We start from the raw sequence: 16452 nt of genomic DNA, 5'->3' as shown, positions 1-16452 counted from the left end.
AGTAGAATCACAAGATAAAGAAGAAAAAGAGGGAAACGTGCAAAGGCGCGCCTGGCGCCCAGGGTTTCAACCCAGGGCCCAAATGGCCGGTGCACGCGGCACGACATCACGTGCACGTCCCGCCGTGCCGGGACCCATCCGCTAGTGCCGTGATACCGAATATCGTTCGTTATGCGGCGTTATGGTTTCTAATCCTCCTTTGATCTTAACCCTCCAAGGTCCGGTCACCTTCCTCCATATCGGAGTCAAGGTCGAGATCATCCTCCTCCTCCTCGCTGCTCATCCGATCAAGTTCATTTTGCAACAATTCTATGAGCTTCTCCTGAGTGTTCTCGAGGACCTTTGCCACGATCTAGTGATAGTAAGTTTCCAGTTCCTCATCTAACTTTTTGCTGTTCGTTTGCTGACCTTGTCTCTAAGCAGATTCTTGGCCTTCATGTAGTCGCAATAATGCTCGATCGTAGAATCTTCCATCGCTTTGGCCATTTGCAGGGAGAGTTCACAGCCGTGGTGGGCGGGGATGGGAGGTGGGACGAGGACGGTTCCGTCCGGTCCGGTTATGGTGCGCGTGGATGTGCCCGCGATGCCCGTGACCGTGGTGATGGTGAGGCCTATGGCTCCCGTGCCCGTAGTCTCTGTGACAATCTGGGATTGCTGGGCTGGCGCTTCAGGTGTAACCGTAACAGTGGAAGGGGCAGTTGCAGGAATGGGAGACTTTTTGTCCGCATCCATGTCCGCTAAGGAGAGCCTGGCGAGCCAGTTTGCGGCAGACCGATCCCAACGGCAACCAGGTGCCAGCCAGCCAGCAAGCCTTCGTTCCCACAAACACACGATGTGCGGTAAGCATGAATACCGACGCCGGCGCCAGCATCAGGCTATCAAGCCCGCGGAAGGTCATGAAGGAGCGTTGAGAGCGTGTTTGGACCAATGACTGGCCTGGAAGCAACTTGTTCCTGAATCCAAAGGCCCGAGAAGGCTAGACCAGCACGCAGACTGGGGTTCGATGGCACCCAAAATCACCAACTGCAGTCTTGGCAGGGGTATCCTACCTTGAGCCTACCGTTCGATGCAACCTTTTGATCGGAAAGGGAAGGCCGCCAGGGTTGTTCAGACTCTTCCATCGAGCTATTGAATCTGTCATCCGCTTAGCAAATTTCTGAGCACAGCGCTAGAAGCCCAGGCAGCACACCCACCTGGCTAAAAAAGCGGTCCAAAAGATAGCAGCGAGAGAGGAGACACGGGAGAGAACGAGAAGGAGAGGAGGAATTAGGTATCACAGGCAAGGGTACATCCTCGGTCCTCAAGGCTCAACCCATTTTGCCTCAACTGTCCTCACGAGTTGGCTTGACTGTTCACAGGAAAACATCATCATGCCCCAAGCGTCTTTTATGGCTTTTTTGTATGTAGGTATGGACAAGCAGTTCAGCGAATATCGATTCTTTTATGCATCAAATTGCCTTACAGTACCGCATCACAGATCTTCATTCTCCGTAGTCGTCTCTAAACTGGAAACGCCCCGGTTCTCTGAGAGCACTGACTGAAGACATGCACGGTTCTGTCCCCAGACCCCAGAAAATCATGCCATATGATGCGTTGGCGAGGAGTGATCCAATGGGAAAGATGGCTCTGAATCCCACTTTGAACAATATGATCGTGGTTAATTTCCACTTGCATCAAGACAGTCGAACTGCACAGTTGTCGCCCGGCCAAGCTGGCTTACCGGAACGCTGACCCAGCTTGGGCGCTTGGCCGGACCGGGGCCTGGCTCATCTCGTCACAAAGTCCAGAATCCAGCGAGCTAGACTCTTCGTGGACACTCGGGATGCTAGCCCTCAACACCGGTGCAAGATCGGGAGCACTATGAAAGGTCAGCTTGCCCACCCATCCGGCTCTTGTATCTTCTTCTTTTTTTTCTCCCTACGTCCCTTTTGATCCTGTTCAACCCCATCACCAAACGGCGTGCTTTCCAGCCGTGCAAGCCTTGTGTTTGCGTCCTCTCTTTGAGATCATATCATCACATACACCCTTTAAGGCCCCGGCCATTACAACTCATCTATCCCTTTTCACGGGTATAGTCATTCTTTTCAAAACACACAAGCTAATCACTTAATATCATCATGCACAAAAGTCTTGTGGCAGCGGCCGTCTTGGCCGCTACCGCCCGGGCTGCTACCGTCTCGGAGCACAAGGTCAACGTTTACTGGGGACAGGCTGGAAACACTAGGCTCAGGGATCACTGCGACCAGGCCAACTTCGACTATGTTACTATCGGCTTCGTCAACAACTCCCCCGAGCAGGACAAGTCCGGCCTGAACTACCCCGGTACCAACTTCGGCTCTCACTGCGATGCCACCTACTACACGAACTCCAAGACCAACGTGGCGTCTCCTCTGCTCAGCAAGTGTACCGTCATTGCGGCGGATATTCAGTACTGCCAGGAGAAGGGAAAGAAGGTTCTGCTCTCCGTCGGTGGTGCTTCGGCCACGGGCTCGAACTATTCTCTCTCGAGCGATGTCAAGGGTCAGGAGTTTGCCAGCTTCTTGTGGGGAGCCTTTGGTCCCTATGATTCCAAGTGGACGGGACCCCGTCCCTTTGACTACGCTGGTAACCACGTCTCGGTTGATGGTTTCGACTTGGATATTGAAGTCAAGTTCAACACAGGTATGTTTCTGGGCGTTGGAGAGTCGAATCTGAAAGTGAACACGGGCTAACTTGCTGCAGTCGGCCAAAATGCTTATGTCGCTTTGGCTAAGAAGCTTCGCGAGTTGTACAACGGCAACAGCAAGTACCTCCTTACCGCCGCTCCCGAATGCCCGCTTGATGTTGCCAACTTCAAGATGAAGTCCATCATTGCCAACGCCCAGTTCGATGCCCTCTTCATCCAGTTCTACAACAACCCTGGCTGCGCGGCTGCCTCGACGGCTGGCTTCAACTATCTCGCTTGGGAGGCGGCCATTGCCACCGGCAAGAGCAAGAACGCCAAGCTCTTCATCGGTCTTCCTGGCTCCTCTGACGCCGCCGGCTCTGGCTACGTTGAGCCCGTCAAGGCTGCCGCTCTGATCAACACCTACAAGACCCGCGACTCTTTCGGCGGTGCCATGATCTGGGATGTCTATTACGGCCAGGAGGTGACCAACGGAAAGACCTTCGTTGATGCGATCAACACCGCCTGCCACGGTACCGCCAACCCCACGACTACTACCACCGCTGCCCCGGCTCCCACTGCCATCGGTTGCACGGCTTACCACACCGTCACTCCCGGTGAATTCTGCTATCTGATTGCCCAGAACTATGGCATCACTGTTACCGAGCTCATCAGGTATAACCCTGCCTTGGATGCGGCCTGCGCCATCCAGGTTGGTCAGAAGTTGTGCGTCAAGCAGGGTATTGTTACTCTTACGAGCACCAGTGCCTCTGCCACCACCACTACTAGCACCAGCTCCAGCTCGTCGGTCGAGTCTACCACCTCCACTAGCACCGAGGCTCCTTCCAGCACTGAGACTTCCACCAGCACCGAGGCTCCTTCCAGCACCGAGGCCGTTTCTTCCACCATCACCTCTGCTCCCGCTGTCTCATCCACCGAGGCCGCTAGCTCGAGCTCTGAGGCTGTCAGCACCTCTGAGTTCTGCGAGGACGAGACTACCACCTCTGCCCCTGCTTCGGAGACCGAGACTGTGACCTCCTCTGCTACCGTTTCCGAGTCTGCCTCCGTCATCGTCAGCGAGTCTGCTTCCTCTACCATCACTTCCGCCCCGGTTGTGATCTCCAGCAGCGCTGTCAGCTCTGAGGTCCCCACCTCCACTGATGAGGACAGCTGCGACGATGAGACTACCACCTCTTCCGAGATCGTCTCTTCCACCGAGGCCCCTGTCGTCTCTGCTACCGAGTCCACTATCGTTTCCGAGACTGCTTCTGCTACTGAGTCTGCTTCTGCTACTGAGTCTGCTTCTGCTACTGAGTCTGCTTCTGCTACTGAGTCTGCTTCCGTCACCGAGTCTGCTTCCGTCACCGAGTCCAGCCTGATCAGCGTCAGCTTCAGCACCGAGGTCCCCTCCGCCACCGAGGGTCCTTCCGATGGCTCTTCCACCACTGTTGATCCTTCCATCATCACCTCTGCCCCCGTCGACGTCGTTATCCCCAGCGGCAGTGGCAGCTCCGAGATCATCAGCAGTACCACCACTGAGGACGACTCTTGCGATGATGAGACTACTACCGAGGCTCCTGTTGGTTCCGCTACTGAGTCCGCTGTTGTTTCTTCCACTGAGGCTCCTATTGTCTCTACCACCGAGTCTGCTGTTCCCTCTAACATTGTTAGCGAGAGCATCATTCCCAGCGGTGTCGTTCCTAGCGGCGTTGTTTCCAGCATCATCTCCGATGTCACTGCTGGCCCTACCGATGGCAACAGCGTCGTTGTTCCCTCTGCCTCCGTCTCCGTCCCCGCTGAGGGCGGTATCTCCTCTGCCCCTGGCGCCGGTGTCACTTCCGCCCCCGCTGAGGAGTGGACCACCTCGACCATCTACACCACCACCACCTCTACCATCACCAGCTGCGCTCCTGAGGTGACCGACTGCCCCGGCAAGATTGGCCAGGTCACCACCGTTGTTGTCGCCATCGGCACCACCGTCTGCCCCGTCACCGCCACCGAGACCTCCGCCAGCGCTCCCACGGGCATCATCACCTCGGTCCCCATCGAGTCGATCCCCGCTGGCTTCACCACCTCGACCATCTACACCACCACCACCTCCACCATCACCAGCTGCGCCCCCACCGTGACTGACTGCCCCGGCAAGATCGGCCAGGTTACTACCATTGTCGTACCCGTCGGCGTCACCGTCTGCCCCATCACCGAGGCCTTCCCTCCCGCCACCTCGGTCCCCGCCGCTCCCTCCGCTGGCGCCCCCGGTGCCCCCGGTGCTCCTGCCGTCTCCGCTCCCGCCGTTCCCTCCGGTGGTGCCGGTGTCCCCGCCGTCTCCGCTCCCGCCGTTCCCTCCGGTGGTGCCGGTGTCCCCGCCGTCCCCTCCTCCGGTGCCCCTGGCGCTGGTACTCCTGAGGTCGATACCACCTCCACCACCTCCGTCACCTCCGTGCACTTCACCACCGTCACCGTCGCCAAGCCCACCGCTTCCGCTCCCGGTGCCCCTGGTGCCCCTGGTGCCGGTGTCCCCGCCTTCCCCTCCGAGGTCCCCTCCGGCGGCAACCCCGTCCCCCCCGTCGTCAACGCCCCTGCCGTCCCCAGCGGCACTGCCCCCGCTGGCACTGCCCCCGCTGGCACCGGTGTCTCGCTTGCTCCTTCTAGCGCTCCCTCAACCTACAGCATGCCTGCGCCGCCTGCTCAGACTGAGCCTGCCACTGGCGGCTCTGAGCCCTCGGAGGTCCCCGTCACTGCTGGTGCCGGACGCAACGTTGTTGCGATCGGTGTGCCCGCGTTGATGGCTGCTTTGGTTCTTGCTTTGTAAATTTTTGATATGCATGTGGGAGGAATGTTGAATGGAGAATGAAATGCACAATGGGTGTACATGGAAGAAGAAGAAGAAGAACTTTTGGACATGCATGATTAGCAAGCTTTTTTTTGGACATATTAGGAAGTCTTTTTACATAGTGTACATGCACGATTGTTTGTACCTACTACTGCATGTCTTTTTCATTCATGTCCATGGTGTTTTCCCATTCTCTCTGCATGCATTCATCCTAAAAATATCCTTGGGGTCTATGGAGGAGGCAAAGCAAGCGAGCATATCTGATTTTCATTTTCATTTCTTTTTTTATCTGTCACTTGTTTCCTAGAGTAAGAATTCGCCTGCATCAACCTTGCCAGTATCGAAAAGCAGCTGAACGACTACCTCATGCCCAGTTATCGCCGCTCGATACAGCGCTGTCTGTCCATTCTCATCCTTAGCACCTGCGCCAACCTTGCCAGTATCGAGAAGCATCTTAACGATCGCTTTATAGTCTTTTTTTCCCTCGTTGAGGGTTTCCAGGGCCTCCTGGTGGCGCGTAGCGATTGCTTGAAGGTGGTCGATAGCCTTTTGGCGCTCAGCGTCTTGCTTTCCGTACTTGGCGATGGTAGTCCAGACTTCAGAAGCGAAGCGGGAGCTGGCCTGTTGGACCTGCTGTTCGAGGCGGGTGATCTGGCTTTGCGAGGCCTCGGATCCTGCTTCGAAGAGGTTGGTGACGATGGTGTAGTTTTTTCTTCAGCACCTCATACTGCTCCTTGAGGGAGGCGAGTTCGTGGATTTGTTCCTGGCCTACGGTCACGGCGATTTCGCGGAGATGATTGTGGGCTGTCGTGAGTTGTTGGTGAAGCGTAACGAGCCAGGGTGGTGGGTTGTCAACGCTGACGATGCCCGTGGGGATTTGGGCTTCGCCATCTTCTTTCATGACGACGTCAAAGTCTACTGGGTTGTAGAGCACTAAGGTCGTTGTGGGTTCGACCGAGAGCATGGGAGTGTCGGGGTTGGAAGTCATGATGGGCAAAGAGGCCGTAAGAAGAGTTGGAAAATTGGTTCGAGAGGGAGGTAAATTATCTGTGACAAGGGCAGGTTTCTGGGCTTGGAACAAGTCGTTCAATTCAGCTGATAATTTACTTTGGTCTCGAAGGCCTTGTTGATCCTTTCAACCTCCATGAGAAGATCGGGCCTTAAGGCCTTCTTATACCAAAGAAGGTTGGTACGTACCGAGCCCTGTGTGCCAGGCATCGGCGCGAGTCTATCTAGTTCATCTGCCTACAAGTAGATCTTCTGAATGCCAGCCTTCGTCCAATTGCCCGTCGGTAATTCCGGTCGGCGGTTTAATTGATGAATGTCGCCGGCGAAAGTCCGTGTGGCATTCTGTCGGTAATTCCGGTCGGCAGTTTGACTGATGAATGTCGCCGGCGAATGTCCGTGTGACACTTGGAGACGGACAGTGGAAGGGTGAATTTGGTGAGTTGCTTGATGTTGTCGTGCTGGGGGATTTAGATTCAATAGTCTTTATACTCAAGATCCTTTACCCGTTCACAATGATGCCATTTGATGCAAAATTGAAGCGTGTGTAAGTCGGTGGTCCAAACCCCGACCGTTCGGCGTTATGGAGGTGCGGATGCAGTAAGCAGCGGGAACGGAAGGATCGACCATCTCGCACACTCATGATTGGACTATTTGTAAGCGCTGATTACCAAAGCCAACTTGCCTGAGTCCGAACCATCAACACAAGTCAAATGTTTGAAGTGCGAAGGTGCTGCTGTCAAGAGCTGGTAAGATCGCGCTAGGTAGGTATCCCGTCGAAGCATGCTGCCGTCCCGCGTCACTATCAATACCCGTCCAAATCTATCTCTTATACTCGCACCGTCCATCCGAGTTACATGTGCAGCCAGCGCACACCTAGTTCTGAAACGTATTAATGAAGATACAACTGAAAGGAAGGGAATAGAAGAAGTAAAGTCCTTAGTGCTGAAATGGACGTGCAATGGAAGCACTAACATTCCATGTAGAAAACTCTATTAGCACTAACAATTACTTGTATATCTTCCTTAAACCTTAAAGTATCTAATATCTAATGTCTACAACTACCGTCTAATCTCAAAAAGAATCCATAACCCCTATATTCGGCCTCGCTACCTTCGCAACCGGCGCATCCCTCAAACTAACCACCTTCCTTTTATCTACCGCCGGCTCTCCGATATAGACTCCTGTGCTAGCATCCCCCTCCTGCTTACCAAATATTGGTACACTGTGCCCACCAGCACCCGCTACTGCTTCAAACCCAGCATCGTATACCCCCTCATCCAAACCCAAACTCAAGCTCCTCTTCATCCCACCCCCACCAACTCTAATCCCAAGATCCAACTTATCATTAATATCCGGACACCCCTCGCACTTTTGCGCGCCATCCCATAGTTCCCATGCCAAGCATGTCTGCGGGATAATCGTCTGCTCCGCCGCATGCAAAGTCCAATACTGCGCGAGATGATAATTGAAAATGGTGGGTGCGTTGATAGCCGCGTAGAGCCGATAGCCACACCGAGCGCCCCAGCAGACCTGGGCCGAGGCGTCTACTTGACCGTTGTCGTTACCGTTGTTGACGTTTGCTTGGGCGTCGGCGTGGATAGTGGCGTAGGCTTCTATGCCTAGTTCGGCCTGTTTTTTGGGGGGCACGGGGAACGAAAAGGTTAGAGGTTGGCTTTTTGTTATTGTTGTTGGTATGGGAAAGGGTGAAGGCCGGGACAAAAAGGAGGGAAATAGGTAGTGAATGAACATACCGAAACGTCGGGAACGTCAATCGCCCATGTGAGTCCAAACGAGACGACCGGCTTCATGGTCACGGTTAGATGGCCGTGGGCGTCGACGTCGGCGTGGAAGGTCGGCTGCGGGAAGCCGCTATCGTTAGGCGCGGCCTTGTCGAAGAAGGAGGTAGCGCCCGAATGTTTCTCGGGTGGGTTTTGGGTCACACCCAGGGTGTTGGGGTATTGCTGGGTGTATTCCCACTCGGCTATCTTGAGGGAGACTGCTGCTTCACTGTTGTTGAGAGAGAGAGGGAGAGAAGTGAGATGGGTTAGTTGTGGCTCGGGTTCAGGTTCATATCATGATGTGGACAAGAAGACAAAGGGTGGGTAGGTAGGTACGTACGTGTGCAGGGTTGCTTCGCCGTCTAATTGCTGTATTTTGCGTAAAGAAGAAAGAAGGACAAGGTTAGTCTCAGATTCATCAGAGCTGCGTCATGCTTGTTGGCCGGAAAGAAGAGGGCTGAAAGGGACGGAACAGGTTGTCGGAAACTTACAGCTTTGACCCGCAGATTGGGCCCAATTGTCACGAGGCCAGGAATGCTAAAAGTCGCTCCAAACTTGTCGAGACCAAAGAGTTCCACCTCATCGCTGTTGAAGGCCATTCTTGCAAAGGCCCAAAGGTTTAGCGTAGTCTTGATCTCGCCTTTGGATCGAAATAGCATGTGTGACTCTCTCCAGGAACTCATGTCGCCGAAATCGCCCTGTTGATGCGTACGTAAGTAGTCAAGGTTAGCAGAGGTCCACACCAAAGCAAGTACCTAATAAGAAGGAAGGAAAATGCTGCTGCCGCTTACAATCAAGTTCAGCTCAGCAGTCGTTTCGACATTGATATCGAGGTCAGCCCAAATCCTCATGTACATCTCGGTAGGGATACCCATCAGCTCGCATATCTGAGTCCAGCTAAAGAGGTTCCACCTCACTCGGTCATTCACCGAGTAAGAAGCAACCTCTAATGCTTCGTCAACCTTGGAGAACCGATCCATCCACCGGGAAAGATCGTATGAGAACCAGCGTGCATGTAGTTTATGTAGCTCATGCTCGGGTGTCGAGCGCCTGTCGAGCGAGAACTTGTGATCCAAAAAGTCGGGCCATGAACCCTCGTGGTTTCGGTCCACCTCCTCTTGCATCTCTCGCTTGACCACCTCAAAATCGGAGCGCGATTTGATGCGCCGTTTGTAATTGCCGGGCTGAGCTGCAACAATTTCCGCCCAATAACCCGGATCGGTCGAGTAATCGATGCGAATTTTGACCCTCTCATCGCCGCGCTTAACGATCGGGCTGTAATCGTAGTCATAGGTAAAATCATAGACGCGGGGTGTGGATATGCCTCTCTTTTCCAGGTGTTTGCCCAGTACCCCAGGTATTTCATGATCGGTTGACGGAGTCATGGAGACCGCCACGGCATATTTGCCCGGCCCGCAACCACCAGGCATCTTGACAATTGTGCCTGCTACTTGGCCAAGAAAGATGTCACCGCAGTTGCTGGAGTCGGATTCGTCGGTGCATACGGCTTTCACAGTTCGCCGGTCTTCATGGGGTCTGTCATCGCAATCGTAAAGTGCCCAATGTGAGCCGTCCCGCGCGCTAATGGTTGTTACCGAGTCCGGTGGTCCTGTTTTAAATAGGTAGCATCTGTCAGTTTGCATTTGTCTGTATTCTGCTTGGTAGGCATGCAGTGCCTAGTTTTCAGGTATATTGATAGGAGAGGGATCTTAGGTATGTTCGTTGTATTGGAGCTTACCCGAGATAATGTGCCAACCAAAACCGTTATTGTTGGCATCCTGGTTGACGTCCTTTGTCGATTTCACGCTGTCAATCTTGATGTCGTAGTTAACGTTGTAGTCGTCCATTGTATCTGGGTTATATGTGTCAAAAAGATATCTGTGTCCAAAACGACCAGTTAGCTTTCCAAGGTATCTCGGAGAAATTGGATCAGACTGATAAAACCAGCGGGATCAACCTACTCGAGGGGAACAGGAAGATAATCAGTTCGCTGTACGTGACCGCATCACGACTGTTGTTAGCATGTACGTTGTTATCCAATAAATGTTTCGGTGGATAGGGGGGGGGAAAGCAATTGCGCTTACGATGTTGAGGTCCTCGGCCGGACAGCAGAGTTTCTCATCTGTATCTGTGAACTTATTGTGACAGTAGTAATCAGTGCAACCAGCTGTGATGTGGCAAATGTTCACTTCACACTCTCCTTCCTCCTTGCAGGCTTCCCGCGTCATGCCGCCGGATCGCAAACGACCACCACGGCCCTCAGCAACTTCGACATGGTATGCGGGGCAGGATTTTGCGTTTTGGCACTCGCTGCCAAAAGCATTGGCTTCTCCCGCCCAAAAGCATCGTTCTGTGGTCTGCACTCCTTCATCACAGCAATAAGGCACGGCATAGCCCTGATCACATGTATTCCTGGCATATGTCATGAGCTTTCTCCCTGTAAGAGCCCGACAGTGTATCGAGGTTAGCCAAGCATGCATATGAGACAGATTGTATTGGACAATGGAGGCCAAGTGAACCTGGGTACCTAGGTATCTAGGTGCTTGCAAAGATGGAAGGCTTGACTTGAAAGAAAGGGTTCATTCCTGACTGACCTTTAGGGCAAACTTTTGTTCCCGTGGGGATGCCTCTCTTCATCCAGCTCTCCAAGTCGCTAACGGCCCAACAAAAGTCGGATGCGCCACAGAGTTCCTTCCCAGATCGGCCGGTTTTACAGCAATACTTTGCCCCCGACATATCTCCTATTACACAAGAGGCGGGTTGTCCCTCAAGCATATAGTCCGCACTAGTCGCAATTAAAACTTCGTCGTACGCGCAATCGGCCTGGCCGCACCAGCCCAAATACTTGTAGGCGCCGTCGAGGATGCTGCTCTTCAAGGGTACAGCGTCAAAAATATCTGGAAGAATGTCTGGACCCTCGACAGCCCACCGACACTTTTCAGGATTTGGTGCCGCATCGATTGGACAGCAGAGTGCCTTTTCTAGGCGTTCGCCTTTGGGACGCCAGTTGCTGCAGGTCACTCTGGTCGTGGCTACCGTGCCTGGCTTAGTACATGTATGGGTACCGCAACTAGTCCACTCGCAACTCGACTTGCTCGGCTGCCAGCCGTAGTCCGCACCGATACCGTTTGCGTCCTTGAACCTGCCGGCGTCAATGACAGAGTACAGAGCGTTGTGTTTGTCGTCGTCCTGATCGATAGCCCAGATGAATAAGCCTCTAAGGCCTTGCTCGTTGGCAAACTTGACTTTATCTTTGAACGTATCCTCATCGTCAAAGGACAGCCAGTCCGTTTGGTTGTAGGTCATGTACTTGGCTCCGGCCTCTTTGTCGTAGGTCGGTTTGATGTTGAGCTCTTTGCGGATGGCCGTGATTTCATCGTACGAGAGGACACCGGGTGTTTTGGTGCAGGGTCCTGCATGTCCGGCGGACTTGAACTTGCACCCTGGGCCCCGGCAGTTGGCATCTTCCAGAACATAAGTGCGTCCATAGAAACCAAGGCCGAGATTGACCTTATTTGCTGGCACATTGTTGCGCCAGAGCAGATTGAGGGCCTCCTTAATCTCGGTAAGGTTGGTGTGAGCCAAAACAACATTGCCAATCGAGTTTTCTGGCGAGTCCCAACTTCCGTGGATGTCGTATGTCATCAGGTTGAGCCAGTCGATCGGTTCCATGAGCTTTTCGAGGTCGAACCAGCGCATGTACCAGTAGGAAGTTGGCGCAGTGAAGGAAATACCCCAATGTTTACCCGTCGTGCTTTCGCGGATATCGAATGCGTTTCGCATCTCTTCCACTAAGGTCACAAAGTTTTTGACATCTTCCTCTTTGCCACCTCTGTCCGGAGCACCAGGGTATCTAAAGATGATTAGCACAAGGTTCATGTTTTGGTGATGGGAACACAGCCATTAGAGGTAGTGCAGCACGGTTGAGACTTACTCCCAGTCCAGATCCACGCCGTCTAAACCGTGATCGGACATAAAGGTGCTGAGATTCTTGATGAACTTTGCGCGATTTGCTGAACTGCCTGCGATCTCACCCCAGAGAGGCTGGGTATCGGTGTCATTGTCACTAAAAGTCCAGCCGCCGATGGAGAGCCATATTTTGAGGCCGGGGGCTTTCTGTTTCATGTTCATGAGGTTGTTGTGGGCTTCATCGCTGACTCCCCACATTCTAACAATGTCGTAAAAGTGCGGCGAGATGTAATAAAAAGCCACGTTGAGATGAGTGATGGTGTCGACTGGTAGCCAGTCAGACCTGCGGGAAGAACCTGAATGGAGAAACCAAGTTGCAATGTCAGTATAAAGCCAGTTGCCAACGAACGTCTAATGGGAATAGAGGGGAATAAACGACTCACAGCCCTCGTTATTGTCAATGTTCCAAGCTTCTACGTATCCAATAACGAGCTTTGTGACATCACCATCACTGAGCTTGGTAGATGAAGGCTGTTCACAATTGCTTTGGCATCCATCTCCACAAAAGCCCTAAAAAGGCGAATGTTAGATGACAGCTAGGTCATGAGAGTTGCTGTTTCTTACTTACCTCAGTAGTACCACAATATCCCCATGGACCACAGCAGACATTCAGAGGACATTCCTTTCCTGGAGGATCTGCCCCGAGGCCACATTCGGCCTTTGCGTCACAGTTGGACACACAGACCTTGGCGTCGCAGTGCTCTGGTGTTCGACCGCACTGAATGGTTCGCAGAAGCAAGTTAGTGGACCATTACTGAATTGTGTTGGTAGGTACTGTGGAAGGGTGACGAAGCCGTGGTTTAGGTAACACTGAGGAGACCCAGAGCACTCGTTGCAACTTACAAAACCACTAGAGAGTCACAAGAAAAGGGTACCTAGTTAACAAACAGGACTATAATAATGGACAGGTACATGTAGCGGTGGTGCAGGCTTGAACTCACGAAGTTCCATGGCAGCATGAGCCATCAGCGCAAGGGACATCTTTGCTGCATTGTCCATCGGGAAGGCTTCGGCCCTTGAGTGACAACAGACCTATTTCCAGAGCTGAGGTCGTTCCGTCTTGAGGAATGTTGGAGGCTGAGATGTGGGTGGCCAACAAAAGGAGGGCTATAGCGGCATACAGCCACATGTGCAGACGGTGAGAAGCCATGGTTCGACACCATTAAGCCTTGTCTGCCCAAACGTGCGGAAACGAGAAGAGAGGAGTATCGGGAGTGCAAATGTACTTGACGCTTCTGTTTCCCCTTTTTCATTCTGATTCGGCCTCAATGTCGGCCTGTCGTCTAGTGTATGGTACGGGTATGTTGTCCTGAGCGAGTGCGTGTTTTCGACTTCAAGTTGGAGGGCCTGGACAACGGAAAACAATGCCGAGTGGAAACACAGCCTGGTCGTTGTGTGGCGACGATGTTGGGTATCCATCACGGAAATCAAAGAGTAGTAGTGTAGTTGTGTAGTGCCAATGTGCCTTGCCGGGTAGTTTGAGTGTGGTAAACAAAGCCGGCCGGTGGAGCAATCCAAAAGTATGGTATGTTACTGTATTGTATCGTAAAGTGCAATACCCACTGTGCCACTCCACCTCAACGCGGAGAGCGGTGTGTACCTTGCCTCAATGACCCTTTGCAGTTTCCACCCAGCTCCCCGGTCCCATCCCAGGAAGGAACATGTCAAAGGAAGTCACATCACATCACATCACATCACATGGGGCAACCTTCCAGTTCAGGTTGGTTTTGTAAAATTTCTACTCCCTCCGAGTCTGGTCTCTACCCTGGACCTCCTAGAATGTGTGCCACCCAATTTCCGCCAATGCTACAACGCTACTACTACCACTGCAGGACATTGAAGTTGCCCGACGAGCTCCGAGTCTCCGACCGACTACAGGTACCTACGTACCTCTAGTGTGGGCAAGAATGGAAGTCGCCGGCGGGCATGCATATGTCGGCCCTCGCTGTCTCGACCGGCCACCCCGTTCGGCGCATTTGTACACTACAACTGTAGAGCCCCATGTCTACAGGTATCATGATGTCCATCCGAGGTTGACAGCCCGAGAGTAAAAGACGCGCTACGGTGCGGTGCTTCCAAATCGGGGGTTGAAGGACTTTGTAAGTGTGCCTCTAGAGGTAGAGGTAGGAAGCACCCATACCTACCTCTGGGTCTACCTACCTAACTTTCAGCTTTCGTTGTGATACCTACAACAGGCACCGGTAGCTACAGGTACGGTTCTGGACGACATCAACAGCCGACCATGTACCAGGCTCACTGGGCGTCGCTGGCCCTTTGGGCTGTCCTCACCACCCTCGCCTTGGGCCAAAGCTGCCAGAGCATCGGCAACCTGAACGACGACAGCACCATCTTTGACAGAAACGGCAACGATACTCGTTCTCACAAGTCCGACATTAGAACACGCTCCCACGCTCACCTCCACGCATCCAACAGCCACACAAATAAACGGCATGCGGCCCTCCATCACTCGAGTCCCCGAAACTCCAGCCGAAGCAATATCGAGGTCTCTTCTCAAAAACACAGCAGCAGGGACAGTGGTTTACAAGTTGACATCGATGGCGACCGCATAATCTACTGGCACGAGTCCGCTCTCCAGTCCCACGTCTGGCTTGCGGCAACAAAGGACTCCAAGCCTGTCGGCGCTCTCCAGAAGCGTGCCCCTACCACTGTCAAGGTAATCAACACCGGCCTCACCCTTCCCGACTGTGCCGGATGCGCGGCCAAGAATGATGGTAAACCCCTCAAGTGGCAAGAATGGGATTGGAAAGAGATGAAACAACGCATGTTACCGGAGGCTGCATCCCAGCTCGACAATACGTGCCTTTTTTATACCGGAATACCGCCCAAAGGCGATAGCGGTGCCCAGGAGCTCTACGATAAGAATATTTTTGGTCAGTCGGCGCTTGCCACAACACTGGCGTGCAAAATGGACCTTAAAAGCATTTGGGTATGTTTCAATTCCAACGCCCGGCGGTGCATCATGTTGCCTTTTTCACTGCTGCTTCGTTTTGATTTTTCCCTGTATGCTGACGCAAAGACACCTCGCCTCCCCCGACTCCCTAGATGTTATGGCCCGGATGGAGCAAAGAATATGAAGATTCAAAGACCGATAGGAATCTGCCCAACTATTACGAAGTCAAAAAAGGCAGCTGGCTTGAGGACTGTGATCATCCAATTGACGGAGCCAAGCATCGATGGCAATACTTTGGAGCGTGAGTTAAACAACAGAACAAGGACCCCGAGATTCCCACCCTCCCCTCCCCTTCGGGTCGCCTTTATCGCATGAATGCTTATCCGTTGATAATTATCTACCAAACAGCATGTCCGAAGCCATGGCCAGAAGCTGCAGCGGTGTTGTCCGCGTCCTGGTTCCGACCCCCCAAAGCATTGGCGATGAAGTGTACACACGAATCTGGCTGTTCTACGAGTACGCAGCCCTGCGTGAGCTCCACGATCTGGGAAGAGTTAAGAGGCTGATTGCCATCGAGACGATGAAACCCGAGAATCAATACGAGTGAGTTTTTTTCATAAAGCAGTGTTTCCCTTCACCCCCCTACCTAGATATGACTCGACGCAAACGTGCAACCTTGTAGCTAACCTCTTTTTCACTCGCTCCCCCACAAAAAAAGACTCGGGTTCGAGGACGGCGAGTTTGAAGGCAAATCCTCAGCAGGCGAGGACGTATGGTATCCGGTGGAGCCCAAGATTCTACGCCAGCTCGACGCAAGCGATCCGGATTACCTTCAGAACCTGGGCGCCCATATCTATCAATTGCGGAAGCGGGACACCTGTCTTGGAAACCTGCAATGGGAAGCGGCTCTCGGACAGGATTGGTTTGGTTAATCGTGCCGTGGGAACCCCGTCCACCATATTGGCAAAGTTCTCGTATGGCGGCAAAGGAAAGAAAAAACCAGAACTTTGCACCTTTTTGTGGACCTTTCGAGCCTCCTTCAAACCTACCCTTTTAGACCTTTTAGGCCTTTTGCTTCTTTGTGGTCACGGCCTGCAAAGGCTAAGCTGACCACCCTCATCATTAAGGTACCTACACTACCCAGTCTAGATTACCAATTACAATCATCAAAACTTACAACTTGATCTCACGTCTTTGCCCTTTGAACCTTGTCTTTAAAATACTCTGCTTGCCGTGGAACGCATCCTTGAACGAATGATTTTGCTTTACCACAACGGGATCCATGAAGTGTTTACCTTATTGTAGCCTC

At 53.0% G+C, this 16452-nt stretch overlaps 6 protein-coding genes across 6 annotated transcripts; 2 read left to right on the top strand and 4 right to left on the bottom strand.

The window, feature by feature from the left end:
• Positions 1-205: 205 nt before the first annotated feature.
• Positions 206-732, bottom strand: B0H65DRAFT_443199 (uncharacterized protein; the record flags this gene model as incomplete). The annotated part of the gene is made up of 2 exons (XM_062825618.1): positions 206-352; positions 409-732. 2 exons carry the CDS (start codon positions 730-732, stop codon positions 206-208), a joined length of 471 nt encoding a protein of 156 aa, XP_062680147.1.
• A 1385-nt stretch (positions 733-2117) lies between these two features.
• On the top strand, positions 2118-5929 carry B0H65DRAFT_575472 (uncharacterized protein; the record flags this gene model as incomplete). Its single annotated transcript, XM_062830620.1, has 4 exons — positions 2118-2661; positions 2722-3569; positions 3672-4559; positions 4647-5929. The coding sequence occupies 4 exons, from the start codon at positions 2118-2120 to the stop codon at positions 5454-5456; spliced, it is 3090 nt and encodes a 1029-aa protein (XP_062680146.1). The 3' UTR covers positions 5457-5929.
• B0H65DRAFT_428919 (uncharacterized protein) lies at positions 5781-5948 on the bottom strand (the record flags this gene model as incomplete). Its single annotated transcript, XM_062824791.1, has 1 exon — positions 5781-5948. A coding segment is annotated over one exon (168 nt), but the record flags the coding sequence as incomplete, so codon positions are not given.
• Positions 5868-6626, bottom strand: B0H65DRAFT_467992 (uncharacterized protein). Its single transcript, XM_062826938.1, has one exon. The coding sequence runs from the start codon at positions 6463-6465 to the stop codon at positions 6076-6078; it is 390 nt and encodes a 129-aa protein (XP_062680144.1). The 5' UTR covers positions 6466-6626; the 3' UTR covers positions 5868-6075.
• Positions 6627-7479: 853 nt separating this feature from the next.
• On the bottom strand, positions 7480-13704 carry B0H65DRAFT_589430 (family 18 glycosyl hydrolase). Its single transcript, XM_062831032.1, has 14 exons — positions 13174-13704; positions 13076-13082; positions 12801-12950; positions 12616-12742; positions 12198-12528; positions 10858-12116; positions 10348-10700; positions 10225-10253; positions 10002-10141; positions 9055-9872; positions 8755-8961; positions 8604-8632; positions 8237-8492; positions 7480-8114 (listed from the first exon to the last, which is right to left on the bottom strand). The coding sequence occupies exons 1-14, from the start codon at positions 13380-13382 to the stop codon at positions 7557-7559; spliced, it is 4473 nt and encodes a 1490-aa protein (XP_062680143.1). The 5' UTR covers positions 13383-13704; the 3' UTR covers positions 7480-7556.
• Positions 13705-14301: 597 nt separating this feature from the next.
• B0H65DRAFT_217151 (uncharacterized protein) lies at positions 14302-15833 on the top strand. Its single transcript, XM_062822005.1, has 3 exons — positions 14302-15179; positions 15296-15444; positions 15552-15833. Exons 1-3 carry the CDS (start codon positions 14475-14477, stop codon positions 15748-15750), a joined length of 1053 nt encoding a protein of 350 aa, XP_062680142.1. The 5' UTR covers positions 14302-14474; the 3' UTR covers positions 15751-15833.
• The last annotated feature ends 619 nt before the right edge of the window (positions 15834-16452 follow it).

Source organism: Neurospora tetraspora (assembly GCF_033439725.1).
Source record: "Neurospora tetraspora strain CBS 560.94 chromosome Unknown B0H65scaffold_5, whole genome shotgun sequence".
Taxonomy (NCBI): domain Eukaryota; kingdom Fungi; phylum Ascomycota; class Sordariomycetes; order Sordariales; family Sordariaceae; genus Neurospora; species Neurospora tetraspora.
Note: the sequence above shows the minus strand (reverse complement) of the source record. Positions and strands in the feature narration are given on the sequence as shown.

Excerpts from the sequence above, each read along its gene's own strand:
- B0H65DRAFT_467992 (XM_062826938.1), bottom strand. The coding sequence starts at position 6,465 with ATGACTTCCAACCCCGACACTCCCATGCTCTCGGTCGAACCCACAACG.
- B0H65DRAFT_589430 (XM_062831032.1), bottom strand. The coding sequence starts at position 13,382 with ATGGCTTCTCACCGTCTGCACATGTGGCTGTATGCCGCTATAGCCCTC. Across the intron at positions 10,701-10,857 it reads AACAAAAGTTTGCCCTAAAG|GGAGAAAGCTCATGACATAT; the intron begins GTCAGTCAGGAA and ends GGGCTCTTACAG. Across the intron at positions 8,633-8,754 it reads CCAATCTGCGGGTCAAAGCT|CAATTAGACGGCGAAGCAAC; the intron begins GTAAGTTTCCGA and ends CGCAAAATACAG.
- B0H65DRAFT_217151 (XM_062822005.1), top strand. The coding sequence starts at position 14,475 with ATGTACCAGGCTCACTGGGCGTCGCTGGCCCTTTGGGCTGTCCTCACC. Across the intron at positions 15,180-15,295 it reads TGGACCTTAAAAGCATTTGG|ATGTTATGGCCCGGATGGAG; the intron begins GTATGTTTCAAT and ends CCGACTCCCTAG. Across the intron at positions 15,445-15,551 it reads CGATGGCAATACTTTGGAGC|CATGTCCGAAGCCATGGCCA; the intron begins GTGAGTTAAACA and ends TCTACCAAACAG.